Consider the following 24,236-nt stretch of genomic DNA (forward strand, 5'->3'; position numbering starts at 1 on the left):
CTATACAATCTGGCCAGGGTGGGGTTGGGGTTGGGGAAGGGAGGAGGTGGTTCAAAATGAAAGCTTGATGCCTGCAACCATACACTCTAGGCAATTGGGACTCTACAGTTCCCAAGCAGAGTTTGGGCTTTTGCCCTTGTCCTGCCTGCCAGGAGAGCGTTTGAAAGTAAAGCCCCTCTTCTTTTGCTCGGTTCATCCTTAAGCGTCCTTCAGGTTTTGACTTAAATGTCATTTCTTTCAGGAAGCCTTTTATTGTTTATTTTAAAATATATTTTAATTGATTTCAGAAAGGAAAGGAGAGGGAGAGAGAGAAATATCGATAATGAGAATCATCGATTGCCTGCCTCCTGCATACCACACACTGGGGATGTGCCCTGAATCGTGACCTCCTGCTTCATACTAAGCCACGCCGGCTGGGTTCAGGAAGACTTTTAAAAATATATATATTTTTTTACTGATTTCAGAGAGGAAGGGAGAGGAAAAGAGAGATAGAAACAGCAATCATGAGAGAGAATCACTGATTGGCTGCCTCCTGCATGCCCCCTACTGGGGATTGAGCCCGCAACCCCGGGCATGTGCCCTTGACTGGAATCGAACCTGGGACCCTTTGGTCTGCAGGCCAACACTCTACCCACTAAGCCAAACCAGCTAGGGCCAGGAAGCCTTTTTAAAATCTCCCTAGATGGAGTTGGGCACCTTAGGTGTGTATACCCTAGCATAGCCCTTTAATAAAGGGTTAACACTAATTGAGCACTTACTATGTGCCGGGCATCTTGTATGCATTATCTCATATAATCCTTGCACAAACTCTATGAAGTAAGTATCCATTTGCAGATGAAAAGACTAAGGCACAAGTTAGTTAGCCTTAGTCACACTGACAGTAATTGGTGAGGCTGGGGTAGGACCAAAAGCAGCTTACTCCTTCCTCTTTTATGGCTCTTCCTTGCCATTGTTTCTTGTCTGTTTTCCCTCACTGCATTATAAACTCCTTAAGGCCAGGCAGGCCTGTGTCAGCCTCCCAGCATGTGGGAGAGTGCCTGTTATAGGCTTGGTGAAAGAACAAGTACGTGAACATATTTTCTAGTTCTTACCCTTTCCACAGTGGGATTGTAGAGGCTTCCCCGTCTGTCTTATAAAGGCTGTGACCCAGAGGCCCATTCTCCTTCCTTTCAGGGCTCTCAGTACTGAGATGGGAGATGGGCTGGCAATGGGTGCAATTGGAAGAACAAAGGAGCAGAGGTGTTGCCCTCAGTTTTCTGGCCCCAATAAGGCCACTACTCTCATCACAACTTCAAAGTCTCCCTTGCCCCTCAAGTTACTCGGAGAGCTATGCCACACAACCACGGGCAGCCACCAGCATCATCCGGCTCCTTCCTCCATCCTGCCCTTAGCTCTCTCCCAAAGGCTTTCAGCCACTAAGGAAGGAGGGACTGGCCAGTCCCATGCCGCCCATAGAAGGGGCCTGGAGTTGACCATCCCTCCCAGACTACATCCCGACCTACCCTTGCAGTCTTGGGACACAACTCCTGCCCAGCAAATCACTCCCCTCACCCCACCCTGGCTCCCCACCTGCTTCTCCTCTGCAGCCTGCAGCTGCCTCAGTGCCTGTCAGGCTGGGTTGAGTCACTTCAGCATGCATTCTCCTCCTTGTCTGGCCAGTTTGGCAAATCTCTCAGGCTCCCAGCCCCTGGCCCTGGAGCCTGTGGGCACCCTCGCCCCCCAGCCAGGGCTTCTTATCTCCTCACCCCCAGGAGCCCTTCTCTTTCCAGAAACAACCCCAGCCTAGTCCTGTCTCTGGAAATCACCTAAGCACAGGATCTTGCTATTCTGGACTCTTTGGAGCAAGAACCTCACTGACCCTGGATCCTCTTGGCTGGTCAGAGGAGGAGGATTAGACAAGAACCCCCACCCCTGGTCTCCAAGGAGAAAGGGGAAAAGGTATGGCCTGGGCCCTCTGGGGTTGTCAGCCTGGCTCCAGGCCCTCCCAGGTCCCTTGCTCTGCCAGAGGGACCGAGTGCCCCAGACAGGAACTGCTCCACTGCTCCAGGGACCAGCCACAGTTCAGTAGGAGGTCACAGGCCGAAGGAGGAGAGCTGTCCTCCTCCTGGGTAAGGTCCCCATACAGCTAGTTCTCACAGAACCGTCCCTTCACAGGAGCTGACACCCTTCCCCTGCCCTCTTGTGATGCCCCCAAGACCTATGCCACCGGCCCCAGTAGAACCCTCTGGGCGCTATAGCTGCATCTCATCCCAGGCACCAACAGAAAAAACCCTGCTACCCCCAAGGACAATTAGGCCTCGCAGGAAGGGAAAGACGTGTGAGGACACAGAGCAGTCCTGCAGGGCCCAGGAACCCTGTCTTGGAGCAGACTGCCTGCCTGTCTGTAAGTTCCCAGGCCCTTGCTGTCTCTCCCCTGGGCACTGAACTGTTTTCCACACCATGCCCTGGAGGCAGGAGCTGGGCAATGCAGGGGAGGAAGAGCCACCCACCTCCTCACCCAGACCAGGCACGAGAGAGAGGTTGCTAGGGAGGGTGGGCGGCCTCCGTGTCACCCGGTGGGTGTGCTGGTTCTGCAGCGGCTCCTCCATCCTGCCCCAGGCTCTGCATTAGGAGGTGGGATTAGCAGTCTAGTGAGGGGAGTGGCTGTCTCTCGGCCCAGCTGGAAGTGGGAGGAGGACTCCAAACTGGAGGCCAGGAAAACTGAGGGGAAAGGGTTTTGGTGAGAGGAAGATAGAAGAGGAATGGAGAGCCTTTACCCACCCACTCATCTCCCCAGACTGTGTTCCATGCCCCTACCCTCTTGACCTGAGAGGAATTCAAAACCAGTAAAAGAGAGACTGTCCCTGCAGAGTCATTTCTGCATGACTGAAGAGTCACCAGCTGCAGGATCCTGTTCCTTGCCACCCCTGCCCCCACGCACACTCTCTTAGCAACAGTTTTCAGGACCTTTCCCCACCCCAGCTTCTTCTTTTCTTTTTAATGTTAAGAAAGCTGGGGACAGTGAAACAGGAAGGACTTAAGACAGAAGAAGCAACAGGACAGACCTAGGTGGGGCTGCTTTGGCTCACTGAGAAGTCAGAGAGAAGGCAGCCTAGGAGGCAAGTTCAGGGATTAGCCCAGGACAAGCTGCCACTGCCCACTGCTCCCCTGGTGGCAAGTCTTGTGGGGTCTCTTAGAGCCGTGGTTGGCAAACTGTGGCTTGCGAGCCACGTGCGGCTCTTTGGCCCCTTGAGTGTGGCTCTTCCTAAGCCTTAGGAGTACCCTAACTAAGTTCATAACAATGTACCTACTTATATAGTTTAAGTTTAAAAAATTTGGCTCTCAAAAGAAATTTCAATCATTGTACTGTTGATATTTGGCTCTGTTTGACTAATGAGTTTGCCGACCACTGCCTTAGAGTTTAGGCGATTTGTGCCTAAGAGGGAAGAAGGGGGGTGGGGAGGGGGGTGCGGGAAAGGTGTGCAAGTGATCCCAACTTCTTAAAGGCCGAGTCCAATCCACCCCCTCTGCCAGGGCCCTGGGCTCCCCGCTCCCCTATTGCAGGCAGCCAGAAAGGAGCACAAGACCCAGCACTTCTGTAAATATGTTTAATGCACTTAGATTACACAGAGGAAGAGGGGCAAGAAGGAAACGACATCTAAGTGAGGCAGCCAACGTTCTTACAAAGTTCCTGGCTGGCTGCAGCCCGTAGGAACTGAGTCGCCATTGGCATTAGAAACGAATGAAAATGTTCACAAAAGCCTGCTCGTCGCAGCATCCAGGTCCTTGTACAAAAGGAGGGCTCTCTCCAGGGCTCCTCACTTATTACAGGGACCCAGGGACCTCACCTGGCGCGGAGGCCCCGGAAGCCAGAGAGGAAACACAACTGAATAAAAAAATAGTCAAGGGATTTCTGTACTGGTCTGCCCCATAGGGGCACCAACTTTTAGATTTTTTCCCTGCTCCTCAACTCAATCTCAAAACCCAGTCCCAAGACCCTGTGTTTATTTTTAAAGCGTTCTAGCCCTTTTAGACTCTCCCCAAGGCTTCCCAGTCCCAGCGCTGGAGCCTGGCCTATGGAGCAGGAAGAGAAGGACAGGAAAGTGCCAGCTCCCTGGCCACATCTGAGACCTTGCATGAGCCTCTCCACCCGCTCCGAGTGGCAGCTGGGTCTGTGGTCCTCTTGCAGCCCATACTGGACCTGAGGAGCCACAGAGGTCTGCCTTGTGTAGCAGGCAAACAGCACGGGGGTGCCCCTTCCTAGCACCAGGGACTGGGAGGGTGGGGTAGGACCAGGCAAACCTCAGGGAAGCCTGTGGAAGAGGCAGATGAAGGAAGCTTCTTACCTCCCCCTCATGATGAGGTCAGGGCTCTGAAGGGGCTGCAGGGAGGGAAAGAAGGGATACATTTAGTGAGCACCCACCACGTTTCAGGTGCTGTGCTAAGCACAGTACGTGGTCAGTCCTGCTTGTCTCACCAGCCAGCTCAATGGAGAACCCCTGGGAAGGCACTGCCACACAAGGGGAAGGAGGTGTGGTCAGAGACAGCGGGTGCCCTGCCACTGCCCCAGGGCCACTGCCCTGTAGGAAAAGGAAATGGAGGCCTGGCCCCAGCATGACCTTGGAGGTTCCCAACATGGGCAGGCAGGGGCCATAGGCTTCATGGGCTCATCGTCTCAGAGCTCACCTACTGCCTCCCATACTGATGACAAAGCTTATAAAATAGTCCCCTCCCCATTGCGAAACCAGGCAGGTGGAGGCAGGGCTCCAGAAAGAGAACTGGTGGAGAGCAGGTCAGGTGGCAAGGAAAGGAGGGAAGGTGATGGCACCTCTTTGGCCACGAGACATCGGAAGACAAGAGCTTCGAAGGCAGGGATGCTGTGGCAGACGGAGGCCAGGAAACGTCCTTTTGAAAAGTTCTGAGAAGGCACAGCTGCTCCCAATGTCAGGTCCAGAGGGTTGCACCTTGGCTGCTGGGAGCCTGGAGTCCATCTCTCCCATACTCCAGGCTGATCTGCCTTGAAGCTCTGAGTTTGATGGAATTAACCAGGTAGCCCTAAGGGTGTGTGCAGAGAAGGGTCCAGGCTCCTTGGAAGTCCAACTGCTGCTCCCTGGAGAGACGGTCACTGCCTTCATGGCTCCTGGAGGCAGCTTTGTCGGGATCTCTCATCAGAGGGGTCCTGTACCCTTGGGCCTCCTGGTGTGTATGGTGGTGTAGACGGGGCAGAGCATAGTCCTGTGTGATCCCTGACAGACAAAATGGCTTTGCTTTGGACAGGCCTGAAGAGTGATCTTGAAATACCAGTCCCTAGAGTTGGGGGTAAAAGGGCATGAATGGGGCTTGTTGATTTCAGGACAGAAGTGGGAGATCATCCAAGAGGGGCCCCAAAACCACAGGCCAGAAATAGGTTGGCTTCCGGGAGGAAGACCATGAGAACTTCAGTATTGGGGCAAGGGATTAAGGACCCAGAAAGGCCCAGAGGCAGGACAGGAATGGGGAATGAAAGATGAGAAATGAATAGATGCAGGGAGGATAGAAGAGCGGTGGAATGCAGTGTTTGCAAAATCAAAGTGAAAGCCGTTGAGAGGGTTACTTTTTCCATTTTTAATAAGCCAGAGTCCTGCAGCCTGGAGGCTGGGAGGCCCAGGGGATGAGGAAATGGGGCAGGAGTGGTCAAAGAGCTGGAGACCCAGGCCCTGCGTGGCAGGTGGGGATGATCTGTGAGGTGCTGGGCCTCACCTTCTCCTAGGCAAGCCTGGAAGACGAGGCTGAGGCTTCCAAGTCTCTGAGACCCTGACGGTCCTTTAACTTTGTGGGGTCCAGTCCTCTGGGAAGCAGCAGCACCCCTTCTTGGCCCAGCTTAACTGGACTCATGGGGGAGTCTCAGCTCTCCCCTGCCACAGGCTCCACCAGGCCCACCTGGGGAGAAAAGCCTCTCTGAAGCTGGCTGCTCTGGGCCCTGGGCAGGCAGGTGCACACCATACCTTCTCTGGTGGCGGCTCAGAGGGAGTTAGCCCCAAGCCCTTGTCTGAGAGAATGCAAAAGTTCATCTGGCAATAAAGTTCTGTTTAAAAAACATTATATACACAGCTTCTGGACATCTTTGAAGAGCAATAAAATACCATCGGTTTCTACAAAATAAAATAGAGGAAGAAAACCAAACACAATCAGACGAATTGTTCGGTGGCAGGAGGAGCTTGACTACCAAAGGCTCCCCGATTGAGCTGGGCAGTGAGCCCCGAGGGCCACTCCACCTCCTTCCTGCTGGGTGCTCGGCAGGGGGTAGGTGAGAGGAGGCCTGAGACCGAGGGGCACATTAAAGGTCCAGAGTCACTTCTCAAACCAGAACTTGAGGCGGCAGCAGGAAAGGAAGGTTTGCATTTGCCCACTCAGTACCCAGTGGGATCAGGGCCTGGTCATGTGGGCTTGGCACTGCAGGTGAGGCGGAGGTCAGCTGCCCATGCCCAGCATCCCGCCAGGCTGTAGGTGCTCGGTCATCCTCACACTTGTCCTTTCATTGGTGGGACTCTCCCTTACACCGTTGTGACACCGGAAGTCACCGGGGAGCAGCTGGGCTCTCCTCTGGCCCCTGCAGGGCCCAGCCCAGGCTAGTGCAATGGACTATCGAACACCACATCAGGCAGGATGGAGACTTTCAGCTTCTTTTCAGGCCAGCTGTACTCTTTGGGGAGTTTGAACTGTGGAGGGAGCAAGCACAGAGCCATAGTGCACACGTTAGCAGAATCCACTGCCTCCCCCCAAGATTGCCTAGAGTGGCCGGGACTCTCACCCAGGCCTGTCCCTGGTGCTGGGACAGGACAGGCCACTGGTTGCCTGGTTTCAATCTCAAATGCTAGACCCAGGTGGGTGGCTGAAGTCAAGCTGCTGGAGTTCGTGACCCCTTCCTCCTCTACCCTGGCCGGGCCAATAATTAACCCCAGGTTGGAGGAGGCATGTTTTCTCACTCTTTTTTGACTGTGCTGACCTCCCTCCTGATCACTTCCTTGGTTCTGCCTCTGGCCACAAGCATGTAAGGAATCTATTCCCTGAGGCCCTGGGGCTGGAGAATGGGGGGCAGGGGGAGGGTACAGATGCTACAGGGAAATGGCTTGAGGTCTAAAACTGCAAACCTGTCCCTGCCATGGCTTCTCTTGTGAAGACTGGTGCAGGACACTGAAACCTGCCCTCTGTAGCTTTTGCCAAAGGGACCAAGGGAAGGAGGCCCCGACTCGGCCTCAGAGGGAGCAGAGGCGCAGAATGGCTGGAGGTGGTTTCTTGGGTCTGGTCATCCTCAAGAAGAGCAAACCCTCCACCCTGCGCCCCCTTGCTCATCCTCATCTGCTTCCCAAGGTTACCAGCCTGAGAGTGGTCCCAGTGGTGACCAAGGGGAGTCCAAGGCCTTCCTGTCCCACCCGGGAATCACTGATTTGCTTACAGTTTTGTTTCTAGAGCTTCTGGTGGGGGTAGAGGAAAGAGACGGATACATCTTATTCCCTCTATACTCTAGGCCCCTGAATGTGATCTGGCACACAGCTAGTGCTCAACAGATGTCACTGACTGGGGAATAGGGTCCACCGTTCATGACGCTCACTGTCCTGGGCTAGGCGAGAGGTCAGGCCAGGCTGGACAGGAGGAAGAGCAGGCCCTCAGCCTTCCAGCTGGGCTGGAAGCGAACAGGCCTGATATTTCCTGGCTTGCTCCCCGTACCTCCCTCTGATGGGGGACTGTCCAAGCCAGGACTAAATGGAGAGTGGGACAAGGGATGGGGACAGCCTCCGGACAGGAAAGAAAGAAAAAAAAAGTCATTTTTAGTGACCTACTTTCCTAAGCTTCCCCTGGCTCCTGTCCCTCCTGCCTGGACTGCCCCCCTCCTACCCCCTCAACATCCAAGCTCGGAGCAGCAGCTGGCACAGCGCCACCCAGTGCTCCATGGCCTCTCCGGAAGCGCTTCTGGGCAGCTGGCTCTGTCTGTCTGAATGGGAGCTGGGCCTCAGGGACCAGTGGCTTGTGGGGGCTGATTGGCTGGCACAGACTGGGTGCTTGGTGACTTTGAATGTATAAATGAGTTAATTTATCAAGCTGTATCCCAGAGGAGAGAGAAGACACTGTCCTATTAGGGGTGACCTCAGGCTCAGAAGTTCCTGTCCACCTGGAGCCCGGACAGGACAGGCCCTCCCTGTGCACTCTTCCTGCACCCGTGATGTTGGCGCCGCCTGTCCTATGTAGCCCAGGAGCCTGGCAGCTGGGAGCTCCTGGCTGAAGGCTAGCTCCTGCCTGGCCTCTGTTGGGCCTGAAAGCTTGGACCCTGGGACGTGAAGGAGCTCTCCCCCAAACATACTTCCCGGCAGAAAGGGCCAGGGGAGGGCCTGTCTCTGCCTCAGGCAGGGGAGGGCCCAGAAGAACTCTCCGGAGGCCGTGGCCAGCTTGCTAATTTTCTACTAACCTATCGGGCATCAAGGCCAGGAAGGCTCAGATCCCACTGGGGTGCTGCTTAGTAGGAGGCCAGGGGAGGCGAAGGGACTTTCCAGGATGAGGTAAGTCCCTGTAAATGAGGATGCCGGGAACAAGGAAGAAAAACAAAGGGCATTATGGGCTCCAGTCCTGTACCCCCGAGGAGCAGCCAAGGAAAGCACAAGTGCCCACCTGGCCTGCCAGCTCCTCAGGCTCTGGGCTAGGGTTAGAAGAGGCAGACCAGGAGGGGAGAGCCTCTGGCTGGGGGAGGGAGTCAGGAGAGTGGCTCCTGGGTGGCCTGAGGCGAGAGCAGGAGTCCCTTGCTGCCCACCAGAACTCCCCCGTGGAATGTTCTCTGGCAGAGGCATGAGCTTTCTGTTCAGAAGCTGCCAGGAAACAGCAGGGCTGGGGAGCTCTCGCATTAGCCTGAAGGCCCTGGCTGCCCTTCAATGAGGTTCTCAGGAGCAGGCGATTCAGTTTGCTGGGTGTCCTTACGAGGGCTGGGTGGTGGGAAGACAGAGAGGAATAAAGCTGTTTAACATCTCGAGTCTCTCTTCCAGCCTATCCTGATACCTGAGAGAGAGTGAGGAGGAGGGAGGGATGGAGGGAGAGAGAAAGAGAGAGACAGACATGCATGCCCACTCCTGGAGACCTAAGCCCTCTGTCAGAATCAAATAGGCTTACTTCCTCTGGAGAAGTCAAATCTTCTAAGTCCTCCAACATTTTCTCTACAAACTCTTCTGTCAATAGAATCTAGAAAGAAAGCACAAGACTTTTATTTTATGTTTTCAATAGATGGTCTTTTTGCCAAATGTCAAGCTATGGACCTTCTCTGGGCCATGGAGATCTGTTCTAGGGACAGAAGGAAGTGCTTGAGGCCTATCCTGACTTGTCCCCCCACCCCCACCCCCACTCCCCCACACCTGCCTGCAGTATCAGAGGAACTAGGGTAAAGAAGGAAGGGTGTCAGAGGACAATAGGGAAGAAGGTGGGCACATCTGGAGGGGCAGCGGTGCTGGTCCCAGAGGGATATGGAAATGGGTGGGAAAATGCCGGTTTGGGCAGTTGGGGCCTCCTGCAGGTTTCAGTGCGGCAGAGGGGGAACAAAAGCCGAGGGGCAGAGAAGAGCGATTGCCAACATCCTTGCCCAAGCAGGTCACATGTTCCCCTCGCCCTCACTTGGTAGGACAAAAGGAATCTGTTTGGGTTTGGAATACAAGCCGGTCTGGAATCTGGAAATGCCCCGGAAGGTACATCCAAGAATGTGCTGGAGAATTTGGAGACTGTGCATCAATCTCTTGTTTTACAAATGGGCAAAGGGACTCTCAACTCCCACTTCCATCTGTGGTATCCACATTCTCTCAGGCCGGAAGCTCCCAAACTCCCGTCCTGCGGCCCATTTAGCCTGAGTTCTTCAAAATTTCCTTTGAGAAACCTCTTTTCCAGTTCGCCTCCCAGCTGTCCCACTTTGCTGCTCCCGTCTGCTGCCTTGTCATGTTATACGTTGATGTCTAGGACAGCCTGGCCCCACTATTCAGCTGGCACAACCACCACCCTCACCCTCTAAAGAAGTTTCACACCCATGGGGATGTCCAAGGACACTCGGCCTTCCTCAGGCGATGGGCCGTTTTCCCAGCTGGCTCCTCTGTTCAGGCTGGCTCTAGAGCCAGGCCGGGCTCACCCCAGGCCTGCCCCACACCGGGACCGGCCTGACAATGTCTCTCCTCTTCCCAAGCCGACCCTTCTCCACCCCTCTCCTCTCTGTGCTGATGCGTGGGGCCTCCTGCACCAGAAACTTCCACACCACCAGGCTGTGGCTCTCCCTGCTGCCACTTTGCCTCCTCCGGCAGACTCTGAATGACCTGGTGTGGCCGGAGGAAGAAAAACAATGGGCAAAGACCAAGGTGAAGGGCTCCTCTGAGGGAAAACCCTCTATGAGAAGGATGGGGATCAAGAAGTTGAGAAAATACCCATCAGGTTTCCCCTGGGAATTGTACACTCTGATAAGAGCAGAAATCCCAACATTTAGAATATAGTCAGCTTGGGATATGAAGTGAAATGGCAGAAAAAGCAGCAGGGTCACTAGGACCTTACAGGATAGAGGACTCCGAAGGGAGGAGGTTGATGGGGTAGAGATAGGGGCAAGGAATGAGCGAAAACGACCCCGAGTGAATACACCAGCCACCACCCCAGGCATCCCGCTCAGTGCTCACAGTCTTATCCCCTCCGTCTCCTTGCAGATGAGGAACGTGAGGCACAGATAGGTTATGTAATCTGCCCAACACCACACAGCTTGTGAGCGGCTGAGACAAGACCATATCGCAGTCATTCCTGGACTTTGAAGTGAGTTAGTGCCTGAAGTACTGCTTCATTTCAAATCCTGAACTCTTACCCACATGATGTTTATGCATTTGCTCATTCTTCCACTCATCTGCCCAACAATCTACATGATTCCACAGCATTCCCTGGGTGCCTCCGCTAGGCCCAGCCCTGGGTGGAGCCCCAGGGACATAGGAATGAAGACAATTCATTCCCCACCTGGACATCCCCCACCCTTGTTGACAGGGAGCCAAAGGACGTCTCCATTTCAGGCCGTAAGCCCACAGTCAGGAACAAAACAGCTCCGACCACTGGCCCACGTCTCCTCACTAAAGTTTCTGTGTGAGGACAGAGACAAGGTTCAGACAGGCAAAGGGAAACGCCCAGCCGAGGGCTGAGGTGCCCCTCCCGCCCCGTTCTTCCTCCCAGTTCCGCACAGTGGGACTGGCTGACTTCCTCTCACGGACTACAGTGACCAGTTCCCAATCCCACGGATCCTCCCACAGGGGTTTTGCTCCTTGCTCCTCCTCCTATTATCCCAGGGCCCCCCCCCCCCCTCCCCCGCCAAGTCCGGGGTTTCTCTACCAGTTATCACCAGTCTGCCTGAGTAGTACAAAAGTCACATTCATATTTTTGGCATTTCCGGGACTTGTTGCCATCTCTTCAAATGCTAGTACAAACATAAGCATACCTAAAACCCAGTTATATTACAATGGCTCCAGTCTGGGGCAGGCTGGGCTGATTTCTAGCCCACAAATAACTTGGAGGGAGAGACTTTTCTGCCAGAGGTAAATAGGTCTGGGGCTGAGAGGAGGTGGGGGAGGGCTCACAGGGACTGTGGCCACCCAGTGCGACTCCGAAGAGCTGTTTTACAATAATGAAAAAGATGACACCACCAACGCCGAGTTCAATCCTGAGCCGGTTCCTCTGACAAAGGCCTGGAATTGGTGGTGGGGAGGGTGGGTTATGGTGGCTTTTAGTAGAACAGCTACCAAGGGTGTAGGGTACCATCTGTCTGTGGACTCACTCTGTACTCTGCTGGGAGAGGGGATGGCAGGACCAAAAAGGGGGACCAACCCTAATTGCTGGTTAATTTTCACTTTTGATGATTTGCTGGTTCCTGCTGGAAACTTCAAATCATTTTAAAGAAACTAAACGAGGTAAAATTATACATGAGATCTGCATGATATTAAGGGTGACATTCCCTGCAAAGGAACACGACAGACTGTCATAGCTCCAGGCACCTAATTTAATTTCCTTTGGGAGTTAAACCTTAGACGCTTGAATTCAACAAAGACCCCGTTCTTTGTATATTTCAGACCTGGAGCTGAGAATGTTAACAGATCTTATCAACAGGACACTGGAGATAGACAGCTATGATGGAGCACTCTCACTGGTAACAGACTCCCCGTTGTGATACAACTGTGGGAAAAGCCTGTGCGATTCTGGGGCTTGGGCTTCTTGAAGCTCATTGGGTCCCCATGGAGTTGCCTGGCTCTGCCACAAATAATAACAGGAACGGTGATGACAACGACAGTAGCAATGACACCACCACCAATAGCAGGAGCAGCGCCTCCTCTGTGTGCCAGGCACTGGGCTTAGTGCTTGACCTATATTGTTTCATTGAATCTTTACGGCAGTCCTGCTAAGGAGGAAACTACCATCTCCATTTTGTAGACAAGCAGGTCAAGAGTCTCCTGGACTTTAAAGGAACAGTGACCTGCTCTGGCTAGTGCTGCCCGGTGGTTACAGCATCAGCCAGCATACCAAAGAGCCAAGGGCATGTACTTGGGTTGCAAATTTGATCCTGGCCTGGTCGGGACACATGCGGGAGGCAACCAATCGATGTGTCTCTCTCGCATTGATATTTCTCTCCCTCTCCCTCTCTCTTTCTCTCTCCTTCCTTTCTACTCTCTCTCTTAAAAAAAAAAAAAAAAAAACCATGGGTGAGGATTAACATAAAAGAAGAGCAATCTGGCCCTAGCTGGTAGATCAGGTGGTTAGAGCATCATCCTGATACGCAAGGTTGTGAATTTGGTACAAGACGCAACCAATGAATGCATAAATAAATGGGATAACAGATTGATGTCTCTCTCTCTCCCTCTCTCTCTCTCTCTCACTTCCTCTCTCTCTAAAATCAATTAAAAAAAGGTGGGGGGACAGAAATCTGACCTCATGGTAGTAGAGGCTCTTTTTCTATCTGGGGAAGGTAGCCCGATTCTAGAAACCTTATATAATCAATGCCAACACCGCTCTCTCCTCTGATTGGGGAGATGAAGATGACTTTGACCAATGGCCTGGAAAATCAACAATCCCAACCCCAACTAGCCACGTAACACCTGGCTAGTTGCTCAGCTCAAAAGGGCTGGTACCCTGAGGGGCATAGACGTACCTGCTCAAAAACCAGATTGGACATGTCCAGCTGGGGTGGCTCAGTGGTTGAGTGTCGACCTATGAACCAAGAGGTCACTGGTTCGATTTCTGGTCAGGGCACATGCCTGGGTTGAGGGCTTGATCCCTGGTGGGGGGCCTGCAGGATGCAACCAATCCATGTTCCTATCTCTCTATACCTCTCCCTCTTTGTAAAAATCAATAAAAACATTTTAAAAAACCAACAGCCTAGGATGCCCAATTGGAAAGGAAGGCAAACTCATGCCCAAAGATGGTTTCCAAGTGGGACAGCAGGGAAAGTGTCCAGGCTAGCTGGAGAATGCATACATAAGGCAACAGTTACTCTGGTCTAGAAAACAGCAGTATAAATAATGATGATGATGAGGATGAGGATGAAATTGTAATAGCACTCATTGATGTCTGCACTCACGAAATGCTGGGCATAAAATGTTTATATTTGTGCACAAACAGCCCTCTGAGGGAAGAGACACTCTACTGAGAGGGGAAAGCCCCCCAACCAACCTCCCTTGGGAAGTTTTTGAAAATATGAAGACTAGACCCCATTCAGACCTCTGGAATCAGAATATCCTGGGCAAGGCCAAGGCATGTGCGTTTTATTATTATTATTATTTTTAAATATATTTTATTAATTTTTTACAGAGGAAGGGAGAGGGATAGAGAGTTAGAAACATGGATCAGCTGCCCCCTACACACCTCCTACTGGGGATGTGCCTGCAACCAAGGTACATGCCCTTGACCGGAATCGAACCTGGGACCTTTCAGTCCGCAGGCCATCGCTCTATCCACTGAGCCAAACCGGTTAGGGCGGCTTGTGGGTTTTAAAAGGTGCTCCAGGAAATCATGGTGTGGGAGTGCCGGAAATACTAAGTTCACAGGGGGCAGAGCTTGGGCACAGGCTTAACCAATAGGGTGAGTTGGTGGCTGCAGCTCCTTGCCCTCATCACCCCCCACCTTTGATCAGGGAGGGGGCTTGGAATCTAGGCCAACAACTTAGTCTAAGTTACTCACACCAGGTACCTTGGGACAGCCTGGCTGGTTGGTGATGAGGGAGGATTGTCAACAGCTGCCCAATTTCCCAGGCCCCAGCAAGTTCCAAAAGAAACTCAAAAAGTGATTGTTTGTCAGTGCCTGCCCTGGGCAGGTCTGGCTATGCTACAGGCAGAAGCCCAGATGCTGCAGATCAGATTCAAATGTCTGTGGTCAATGATATTTCTGAGTCTGCAAATAGTGCTGACAATGCCCACTCCTTCCCCTCGGTATGACAATCCACACTCTGTCCGGGGCCTTGTTTGCATTTCGTGTAGACACGTTGTTCTTGCTTTCCAACAAGTTTGGATTTCTTCTTCTCTCTCTTCCTTCTCGGAGGGAAGGAAACGTGTTGTGTACAGGGCAGGGCCTGCCAAGGAGCGGCTCTGGCACCCATGATGGCAGTGGAGGAGGCAGGGAGGAGGAAGCGGTCCAGTCTGTGTCCCCCTCACTCCAACATACAGACACAAGCCAGAAAACAGCCCAGAGACTCCAGGCTCAGGGGCAGCGTGTGTGGCAGGTAGGGCTGCAGTGGTGGCAGCACGGCGAGGCCTCACTCATTTCCTATTCTCAGTGGGTGGCGAGAAGCTGGCTCTGGTGGAGAGGAGGAGGCTCAGACTCCTCCTGCTCTGGCTGTTGGTTGGCTGGTGAGGGCACCGTGGGCCATCACATCACCTCCTGAAAGGGAGGGTGGTATACTTCCCCAGCACAGTGCCGGGATCTAAACCCTAATGGGTGTACCCTGGACAATGAGGTCACCATGACAGCCCGAGCAAAGGCTTCCGGGGAGAACAGCTGTGGCCAGGTTCACCAGTGGAAGGAGAAACCGTAGAGCCACTGAAGAGGAGCTGCCCAGGGCCTGGGCCAGGGATTACCACGTGTCTTTCACACACATCCAAGTGGGTGGGTAGGGAGGGGAGAGGGCAGGGCTTTTCCTGAGGACAGTGATGAGTCAGAGGAGGAGAGCCCAGCAGTGAGTCCCTAAACCTAGCCTGCAGGGTGGAGCCACTCAGAACAGCTGCAGGGTGTCTTCTCCCAAGCCTGGGACCTCCCATCAGGGCTGGGAGAGAATGGCTGGGAATGGGAGCACCACCTGGGTGAGCTGTCAGACACCACACAGCTGAGAAAGCATTGCAGGGCTTAAAAAAATATTCTCATATTTGGTGATATGACCCCTACCTAACCTCTGGGGCCGACTTCCTCCCCTTCAGATCAGTGCTGGCTGGGGACGGATGAATGACTTAGCTCTGGGCCGGGCTCCCACTCACAGCACTAACAGCATGGTGATGATAGACTCAAGGGAGAGGGCTTGTTCAAGCCACCGAGACCAAGAATGCTGGGGGAAGGCAGGCAGGAGAGAATGCTGGCAGGCCTCCCCCAGGGTCTGAAGACCTGCCTGCACAGCTCCAGAGTTAGCTGATAGGCTCTACCATCTCGATGAGGGTGAAAACAGCAAATGGTAGGGCAGAGGGAGTCAAGGCGTCCACCTCTGGAAATTGAGAAGCCTAGGAACTGGAGCAGGATTCTGCCTCTCCAGCTCCTCCAGGAAGCAGGGTGCGTCCACTGTGCTCACCCTGGGGTCGCCGATGACCCTGCCTTTCTGTGTTGCTGGGGCCTGACTTTCCTGGGGCTGGAGAGACAGGGAGAAAAGCAGCATGGAGAACAGGTGCAGGCCCAGATTCCCTCACTTTCTGCCTTTTTCTCTCAGCCTCTCCTTTGTCACTCTCCTCCCATGTGGGGTGTCTTTGCCATGCCTTTCCCCCAAGAGATAACAGGCCTGGGCTGGTAGCCAGAACGAGGTGCCAAGGCTGGAAATGAAGGCTTCCAAGACTGTTGAAGGCTGATGCAAGAAGTCATCCAGCCCCTCCCAATTCAGCTGGGACCAACAGGAAGGTTCAAGTAGCAGCCAAGAAAACAAAAGTCTGGGTCTCTTGCCCGTGCTGGTGACAAGCCTAATCCCAGGCCTCTAGGAGGTCCTGCAGACTCCCAGGGAGACAGCCAGCCTCAGAAGGAGACCTTCAGGCCCACAAGTAATTACAGGCCCAGGTTCCCACAAGCTAGGGAGCTGCCTGTGACCACAGTGGCAAGACCCTAAAGGAAGCAGGCTGGCAGTTAGATGCAGAAAATGCTGACTGCTGGGATGGGGAGGAGGGCTGCTGTGGGTGTTGGTACTATGGCTGAGGACCGGCTGGGGGCAGGGCGGAGGTTTCCCAGGACTTTCTGGAAAGGGCCTGAGAAACCCCTTGGTAAGTGAGGGTGCATGCCTGGGGAGTGAGGCCCTAGCCAGCTTCCCTGGGAGCTCCCCTGTGAGTTGGCCCCTGTGGTGGACCACACTAATGAGCCCCTAACACAGGCCTTTGATTAAGCAGCTCCCAGCACAGCAACTTTATTGAAACATGCTGAAGCCAGCGGCTGGTTCCCACTGCTCCCGGTTCCCCAGGCAACAGTGAATGGGAGGGGACCATGTGCATGGGAGTAGCAGAGCCCTAGTGCTCAAGCTCACTGAGGGGCTGCAGGCGAGATGAGGGGAGTGGAGGTGGACTGGAATGCCAGAGCTGGGGACAGGAGGCTTGGGAACTAGGGTTGGGTCCAGAACTTTAGGGGAACTGATGGGCAGCATGGCATCTGCTGAGTCCTTGGGAGTTCAAGGTCCCCACGCGTGTGAGAATTGGAGATGCTGACCACCCCCTCCTCAGGGTAAGAAGATGTTCTTAGGGGAAGGTGGGACTCCAAAAACAGGTTCAGAATTGAGGATATAAAATGTAACGGGGTGGGGGGGTTTATTGTTGAGTTCTGGGAGGCCCCAGTCTCTACTTTCCCAAGAAACCGTGCTTGAACCTTCAATATACGCTAATGTTATCTGAGGACATTGCTGCTGAGACCTGTCAGCACTCGGTTATCTACTGGGAATGATGTCCTGTGAACTCTCAGGGTTGGGGCCTCCTGCATGGTCCCCGCCTTTCCCCTCTTTACTGGCTCTGCCCAGACACGAGGCCTGCTCCTACCTGCTTTCCGCAGTGGCAGCCTGGGGGCCGGGGGCACCGCTGGGGTGGGGTGTGGAGGCCCTTTCCACTTGTACTAAGCTCATTTCAAATGTTACACTTCAGAGCTTTTGCTACAGTAACTATCAACACCACATGGACAGAAATCTAATGTTACCAAGAGGGACTTTTAAAATGTATTTATAACTTTATGGTTCAAAGTAATTTTGTTATGAAACAATGTAATAACAACAGTGGAAAAAGGCAAGATAATTTATGGAGCACAATATCCCTAAAGCACCAGCCTCCATTTCTACCTTGGCTGAGTCTGGGGAGTGTGGTTGGTGTCCCTTGCTTGCTGTTTGTTTTAATTAAGGGTTAGTATTTTGGGGGGAGGGGGAAAGAGTGCTGGCCTAAAGGAGGAGAAATTCAGCTGCAAGGCAACACACACATGCAGACAAAAGCATGCCCACAATAACAGTGTGTATGTTTCACAGAACACCCGCCCCCCAGACCGTGTTAAACCCACAAAACCCACACAACTCTCTTCTCCTCTCCTGTAATCTCCCACCCTCACCCACAAACAAGGCAGGTCACCTTTTGGATTAGGGTCAGAGTCCCTTTCGTGATACTCCTGAGAGAGGTAAGGCAGAGCGTCCCTCCTCCCGCACGCCCAACAAACAAACAACAGACAAGGATGTTGTTCCTCTACTTCCCCTGGACCAGGCCAAGTACCGGTGAGGCCGGAAGCAAGGTGGGGTCGGAAGGAGGCCTGTAGCTGTCAGCCCCGGCAGCCCGTTTGGCAGTGGCTCTGAAGCTGTGCTCCAGCCAGAAGAGCAAAGGAGAAAAAAGTGTTCTGGACAAGCCAGCAGGTTTCTGTGCAGAGAAGCTGGGTCTCCACCAGGAGGAATGGGAGAGCCATTAGATGAGGGGAGGGAGAGGCTCTGCCTGCTGAGGCCTGCCCATCCCAGCTCCAGGTCCACATGCCCATTTTCTAGGAATTCTGGTGGGATTTCCACAGGCACTCGAGAGTGGCCCCCACACGTCCTCCCATTCTACTTCACCCTTGGCTTCCCCAGGGTGCAGAGCACGTCCCTAAAACCTGGATTTCCATGGCAAACAGAACTACCAATGGCCAGGGCCTAGAGAGTTATCACTCATGTCTCAAGTGATAGCGGAGAGGCCAGGAAGTGCTCCTGGAGCTGACGGGATGGGCAGCAGCAGCCACACTCCACACGGCTTCTCATAACCAGCCCTCAGGAAGGGAGCCACCAAGAGCTGCCAAGGGAGGAGAGGGAGTAGACGGGAGCTGGAAGAGCTCATGGAAAGGAGGTGGGAAGAAGAAAAAGAGCCTTCTCACTTGTAACCAGGGTCCATGAGCTGCGTAAGGGTGCTCCTCAGTGGCAAAGGCACCTTCCACTCCCGTGGAGACGAATGTGATGGCCATGTCACCTGTGATACTTTTATATGTAAAGTGCCGTCCATGCAGGAGCCTGCCCCTGGGGGTGGGAACATGAAGACAGTGAGCAGCAGGCCTGGCCAAGGCTCAGGGACTGGGGCTATGCTCCCTGGGACAGGATGCCTGGCACATGCCCTCCTGACTGCCCACCAGTCCAGCAGGGACTGTAACGAAACATGTTCATTTCAACACCTTCCAAGAGAAGCCTCTCACGATTTCTCTCCTGGCGTTCTTCCAAAGTGCTCAAAGCTAGCAGAGACACTAGATCAGCATTCGAAGGGCCTGCAGGGGAAGTCGAGTCTGCCTCCTTCATGTCCTGGTGAGGCCAGAGGGCAGTTAGCAGTGCACCCAGGGTCATGCCCAGAGCTAAGGTGGGATGGGTGGGTCATGGCCTCTTTGTTTAGAGGATGGGGGTGAAGTAGTTCCTAATTTCCCGCTCTTGGATGATGGTGGAGTGCCTTCACAGCACAAGCCCTGTGCCCAGAATCTCCCACCTGCTTGTGCACCTCCCATAAATGACTAGCCACAAGGGGAAAGCCCATTTTTAATTTAAAAAAAGAAAGAAAGAAAAGAAAAGCTGAAGCCAAGTGGGGTCACTCCGAGGGAGCACAAGAAGTCACTGTGAATCCCCAGTCTGGAAATACATCTGGGGGAAGGGCAGGCAGGAGCAACCAGTGGGGCAAAGATGCCACTCAGCAAAGGAAGCAGAGCTGCTCTTTGCTTTCTCAGGCTGCCCCAGATTAACCCTTTCATAATCGAAAGGCCCTGAGCCTGGCTCAGAGAGGGAGCTGGGGAGGAAATGCCTAGGGTCCTAGCTGTGGGGAGAGGGGGGACCCTGCCAGCCGCCATTCATCCTGACTACTAGCTATCTTTGCCCTGCTAACCAGGGTGGCTGGCCAAGCCTGTCACCATCCAAGTTCCTTCCCCAGGCTCCAGGGACAGTGTGGAGGGTCCACCCCAGTGCAGATCTGGTTCTAAAGCTCGCATCTTTGGCCAACACACTATACAAACGTTTATGTCACAATGACTTGTTCTTCCCTATGATAGCAGCAGGAGCTTTTGGGGGTCCTTCTTCCCCTACCCTTTCTTCCTTGTCACTGTTGTCTGAGTTTTGAGTTATTCTTGTAGTCTCCCCTGCAATAAACAGGGTGGAACCCCTGCGAGCTATGGAGGAAGCCAGCTGCAACAGATTCAGCCCAGTACAGCATCCCCAAGCAGAGAGCTGAACTCTGGTCACAGGGCTGGGTTTCTGGCACTGTGGACAGTAGCAGAAGGGACACAGCTGGGCTTCCTGGCCCCTCGAGGAGTCTGCTGGACTGGCCACTGGGTTTGAAGAACTGAGTGTTTTACATGGGAAAAGCAGCAAGCAGGAGAAAGCAGAGCCCAATCCACCAGAGCCCTGCCCTACTACACCAGTGCGATGGGGACCCTGCCACCCCTAACTCTGGGTTTGGGGGAGGGCAGGGGCATCTGAGATGCCCTATGTCACTGAATCCCCACCTAAGGGAACAGGGCTGAGGGCCACTTCTCTGGACAAAGGAGAGATCTTCAGCATAGTGGGGGCTACTGGACGGTTCAGAGTCCGCAGGCTCCCCCACAGGCTTCCATGGAGCTGCCCGACTAGTTCTCCTCCCTCCTTGGGCCCCAGACTCCAGCCAGGTGTGGGGGGAGATGGCAAACACAGGCACGGTGGCTCCTTGAGGCCAAGTTGGGTGCTGAGGGGCTCTCACCTTAGGCAGAGAGGAATGAGGGCTCCTGACTCTTGGTTGAATTTCAGATGTACACTCTCAAGTTGCCGTGTGCGGATCAGCTCATGGGGGATAATGGCTGTGGAGTTGTCGCTTTCCAGGCTGTCTTTGCGGCTCCTGTGAAGCAAGCACAGGAATAGGATCTGACACAGGGCGGAACAAGGTGGGCGTCTCCCAGGCTGGGACCCTGAACAACGGCATTGGCAGTCATCGATGGTAATGATAACAATAGCCACCGCTCAGTAAGGACCTGCCCAGCCAAGATTTGGAAGCAGTCAAAGTCTCCATCAGTAGATGAGTGGATAAAAAAAGCTGTGGTAGATTTATACAATGGAGTACTACTCTCCTGAAAAAAGGAAAAAATATTACCCTTCTGCGAAAGCATGGATGGATCTGGAGAACATTATGCTAAGTGAAATAAGCCAGTCAGAGAAAGACAAGTACCGTATGATTGCACTCATGTGGAAGTTAATGAACAAAAGAACTACCAAGCAAAACAGAGACAGACTCATAGATAGAGAGCAGGCAGACAGCTCTGGGTGGCGAGGGGGTGTTGGGGGGTTGGTGGAGGGACTGAGCAAAAAAGGGAACAAAAAGAATGAGAACTCATGGACATGGACGACAGTGTGGTGACTGCAGGTGGTGGGGGGCAGGTGGAGGTGGAAGAGGGCACAGAAGGGATAAATGGTGATGGATAAAATATTAAAAAATTTTAATTAAAAAAAGAACTTGCCAAGCAACCTTACAACACCCCACGAGGTGGGCGTAACTATTCTATTCCTTTACAGATAAGGAACTGAGGATCAGGGAGGGTAAGTAACTTGTCCAGGCTGCACAGCCAGGGAGTGTGAAGCTGGGATGTGGTTGCAGATAGATCTGGCTCTGAAGCTCGCATCTTTGGCCAACACACTGTATAAATGTTTATGTCACAGTGACTTGTTTTTCCCTATGACAGCAGCAGGAGCTTCTGGGGTCCTTCTTCTCTGACCCTGGAGCCTCGGACTCCGAGTTCTCTGTGGCTGCTAGAAACCCAGGAGACAGGCTCCAAGAGCTTCCTTCCAGCTGACTCGGAAAGGCTCTAGGCTTACATACTTCTGCTAATGGCCAGGAGCTGCAGTGACATACACATCCTTCGTCTAAGCAGGAAATGATGCAGTCCTCAGCGAGGGGGTGGAAGCCAGGCTCTCAGGAGGCAGACCAGTGAGCCTGGACAGGCTGCAGAGCCCTGTACCAGAGTGTGACTACGGCCTTGGCCACAGTGAGCTGTCATTGCTGCCTCATAGACCCTCCTGTCCTGCTTCCTACCAACAGCTTGTCCCACAGCTCAGCCACGAGGTCCCGTTGCAATCTAAGATTTGCTTTTTCAAGTTTAGCTGCCCCTACTGAAACGCCTCAAATCTGCCTCAGCCAGAAATGAGGGTTACCCACTGATCCCATTCAAAAGGCCGGAACCTGGTTTGGGCAGTGAATCTCAGAACAATTCCCTAGTGTCCATCAAAATACTGGGTGAGAAGCTCTAGTTATTTATAATTCAAGTGGCCAAAGCCACCCAGGATGTCTGGGCCTGACAGGCGGAGAGCCAGTGAGGGGCAGGGCCAACCTCCTCACACACTGGAAGGCTGAGCGCTGGGATCTGTGGCCAGTGAGGCAGAGGACCTCCCCAGAGGGAGGTGTGAGGTCAGCAGGCAAGAGGCTGGAGGGTGACATAGGCTAATAAAAGCCCCTGAGGTAATGGGGACCTCCCACGAGCTGGGTGGACCCACCCCCGGATGTATGTGACTGCTCTTTCACCAAGCACTCCCTCCCCTTGGTTTCCCAAAGCCAATTCTGAAACTGCCCTTTGCTCTTGCTTCTCCTTTGACAAACCCTTTCACAAGACCTGAGGAGACAAATGCTCTGGCCAGAGGGTCACAGAATTTCAGCACTGGGAGGAAACTCAGGTTGTTTAATCTCCCTCTTTCCTTTACAAAATAGATCCAGGACACAGAGCTGGTCTGCAGCAGGCCAGTGTGGGAGCCTCGGACCTCTGACCAACGCTCTCCCTTATATCCGGCCACTAGGCCTCCTGCCTCCCTCCCCAGAAAGGAGAGCAACACCAAACACCACCTCCTCCCCAAGCCCAGACAAGGGCGGGACTCAGGAGAGCTCTCCTGCCCGGAGCCCCTCCTCTGCTCCAGAGTTTCCTGAGTCCTTGCATCAAACACCCCAGGTAGATTCTAGGCTAACCCTTCTTTTACAGATGAGGAAACTGAGGCTCAGAGAGGTGAGGTGACAAGCCTAAGGTCACAGAGTAAGTTTAAGTGGAAGAGCCAGGGCGTGACTTACAATTGCTTCCCTGTGCCATCTCTGACTACTACGGTGCACACTGACTGACATGTCATCCTGCTCCCTGGCTGCCAGGCAGGGCCTCCGAGCCTGCAGGGCCTGCTAGGAGGATCCCCGCCTCTCTGGCACAGGCAAAAATGCTGATGAATAGCAACTGGGAGTGGGGGTGGGAGGCTGGGGGAGAAGAATCAACAGCACACAGGACTAGAGACATCTCAAGCTGGAGGGAAAAATAAATTGTTGAAAGTCAGCTAAAGTCACCTTGGTAACTGCTACAACACACTCACCCTGAACGAGGACATCAAACCCAACTGCAAATAGCTTTAAAGAAATGGAAAAGAACTTAATCATCTGAAGAATTAATGTGACAAGTGCCCACATTTACACCTCCCACCAACCTTCAATCATCTGAAATCGTACTTTAATCTTTTAAGAGAAAAAAAAATTGCAGAATGCTGGATGTGCAGTCCTGGAGCTCGGGTATTTCCGGCATGCTGCTTCAATGGAAATGCGGCTGCTCCACACACACGCAGGAGCCCAGCTTTTTGCTGATTTGTTTTTTCTGGACATCGATTCAGAAGCATGAATTATTTGTGTGGGCTGGGTGAGGTATTAAATCTGCAGCCGACAGAGGTTTGCAATGTTTTGCATGGTTGTCAGCTTAATCTTAGTCATAAAAAAATAAGTAGTGTGCTCGCCAGCGTGGCCTAATTTTTCAGCTGGGCTGTTTTCTCCCTGAGCTCCCAGTGGAGGGGAAGGCTTAGGTTGGGGGCTGGAAGGGAGAAGGGGTCCGAGGGAGGCATGGTCCACACCCACTGGGACTGCCAGGGATACGGAGCCAGGGGTGAAGGATGACCTACTGCCCCAGGCGGCAGACTGGCTAAAAGCATTGGTTCAGGCAAATGACTTAAACCTCTCCGTAAGCTTCCGTATCCTCTTGATGGAAATAAATAACAATATTCCTTCTTTATAGGATTAAATGAGATGACCCAAGCTAAGCATCTAACAGTGTCTGGGATGTATTAGGTGCTCAAAATATATCTGGAATGCATTACCAGGATATTAGCAGCTGCCTGTAGAAGTCTATCTGCTCCTCCTGCAAGAAGCTGACAGCTTAATACAGACTTGTTTGCCTTTTCCCTGGGCCCATATTCCATCTGCTTCTGGCCAAGTCAGCCCCCCTTTCTGAGCAAAGGCCTTGCCCTGAGCTTGAGAGAGGGGGCTTCTGAGATGGGGCTTGAAAGGGGTCCTGGCTCCCTGAGCAGACACTGCGGGCCCTGGGAAGGCCCAACTATAGGCCAATTTAAACCCTTGAGGCCTCTCTCCTGCTGAGGGAGGCACTGGCAAGGCCATCTTCCTTTTATAGAGCACAATCGGCCTTCCTGTAGTTCTCACCCACTCATCGTCAAGATGCCCAGGAAGTTTAATCCACCCTCATGACAGCCTTTCAAATCCCTAAAGCCGCTCTCACTGCCCATCAACAGTTTCTCTTTTCCAGAATTTGTGGCCCCAGCTTCCAATTATATTTTAAAGACA

The 24,236-nt window shown here is 53.2% G+C and overlaps 1 protein-coding gene across 4 annotated transcripts in view; it reads right to left on the bottom strand.

Moving 5' to 3' along the window:
• Nucleotides 1-3,573: 3,573 nt before the first annotated feature.
• SUFU (SUFU negative regulator of hedgehog signaling) overlaps nucleotides 3,574-24,236 on the bottom strand; it is an 87,512-nt gene continuing 66,849 nt past the window's right edge. For 2 of the 4 annotated variants that reach the window (XM_070432392.1, XM_070432391.1), the window contains exons 9-12: nucleotides 20,358-20,492; nucleotides 18,529-18,667; nucleotides 9,115-9,183; nucleotides 3,574-5,286 (exon numbers count right to left, since the gene is read on the bottom strand). In XM_070432392.1, the coding sequence (XP_070288493.1) occupies nucleotides 5,035-5,286; nucleotides 9,115-9,183; nucleotides 18,529-18,667; nucleotides 20,358-20,492 (595 nt within the window). In that variant the 3' untranslated portion in view covers nucleotides 3,574-5,034. Of the gene's footprint in view, nucleotides 6,678-9,114; nucleotides 9,184-18,528; nucleotides 18,668-20,357; nucleotides 20,493-24,236 lie in introns of all 4 variants that reach the window. The other 2 variants (XM_070432393.1, XM_070432394.1) reach the window with 1 other exon arrangement.

This window comes from Myotis yumanensis, unplaced genomic scaffold (genome assembly GCF_028538775.1).
Source record: "Myotis yumanensis isolate MYYU_CA2020_CCGP unplaced genomic scaffold, mMyoYum1.0.hap1 SCAF_13, whole genome shotgun sequence".
Lineage (NCBI taxonomy): Eukaryota > Metazoa > Chordata > Mammalia > Chiroptera > Vespertilionidae > Myotis > Myotis yumanensis.